General features: G+C 63.2%; 1 protein-coding gene across 1 annotated transcript in view; it reads right to left on the reverse strand.

The window, feature by feature from the left end:
- The window catches only part of DNAH10 (dynein, axonemal, heavy chain 10), a 119,470-nt gene that overhangs the window by 71,363 nt on the left and 47,381 nt on the right, over nucleotides 1-726 (reverse strand). The window contains exon 31 of the mRNA XM_006894627.1: nucleotides 19-207. Coding sequence (XP_006894689.1) covers nucleotides 19-207 — 189 coding nt within the window. The remainder of the gene's footprint in view (nucleotides 1-18; nucleotides 208-726) is intronic.

The following is a 726-nucleotide window of genomic DNA, read 5'->3' on the forward strand; positions in this document are numbered from 1 at the left end:
CCAGAGCCAGGAGCCCACCTTGGCCCACAGGAAGCCCTCCGAGAAGAGCATGATCTCACAGATCTGCTGCAGGTCAGGAACGATGACGACCACGGGCCGGAACAGGGCCTTCACGGACTCGGGCAGCTCCGTGCGGCCGGCGTAGCCCGGGTTCATGGTGATGAAGATGCCCATCTTCCGGTCCAGGGAGATCTCCTGGCCCTCGAACTAGACAAATGGGAAGGGAGGGGGTATGGGCGGGCGCAGGGCTCCCCTGGGCCCCAGGGAGATTACAGGCAGAGGGCCAGGTCAGAGGGGAAGGCCGGTCGTAGGTGACACCAAACTCAGACCCGAGGAGCCCCTCGGCCCGGGAGCTGGTGTCAGAGGAGGCGTGCGGCCTGGGAGGAGTGGAAGCGCTGCCGTGTGTCCCCAGGTGACCCCACAGGTCCCTCCACCCCTCCAAGTCCTAGCTTCACTCCCGATTCCAGGCGACAGTTCACAAAGGCCACCCGGCAAAAACTCCATTGTCATGTACAGCAACCCCCTCTGCACCCCAAGTGGGGTGCCTGGACCCAACTGGGCCCCTTTTCTTGTGGCACTGAGCCTCACTCAGCATCTGTCAAGAAGCCAGACGTCCTGCCTGCAGTGGCCCCAGGGGCTAACAAACCTGGGAGCCCTGGTGGTGCAGGGGTTAAGCACTCTGCTGCTGACCAGAGGTCAGAGGTTCAAACCCACCAGCTGCTCCAT

The sequence above is a fragment of the Elephantulus edwardii genome, unplaced genomic scaffold (assembly GCF_000299155.1).
Source record: "Elephantulus edwardii isolate Elephantulus edwardi_28Jun2011 unplaced genomic scaffold, EleEdw1.0 scaffold00148, whole genome shotgun sequence".
Lineage (NCBI taxonomy): Eukaryota > Metazoa > Chordata > Mammalia > Macroscelidea > Macroscelididae > Elephantulus > Elephantulus edwardii.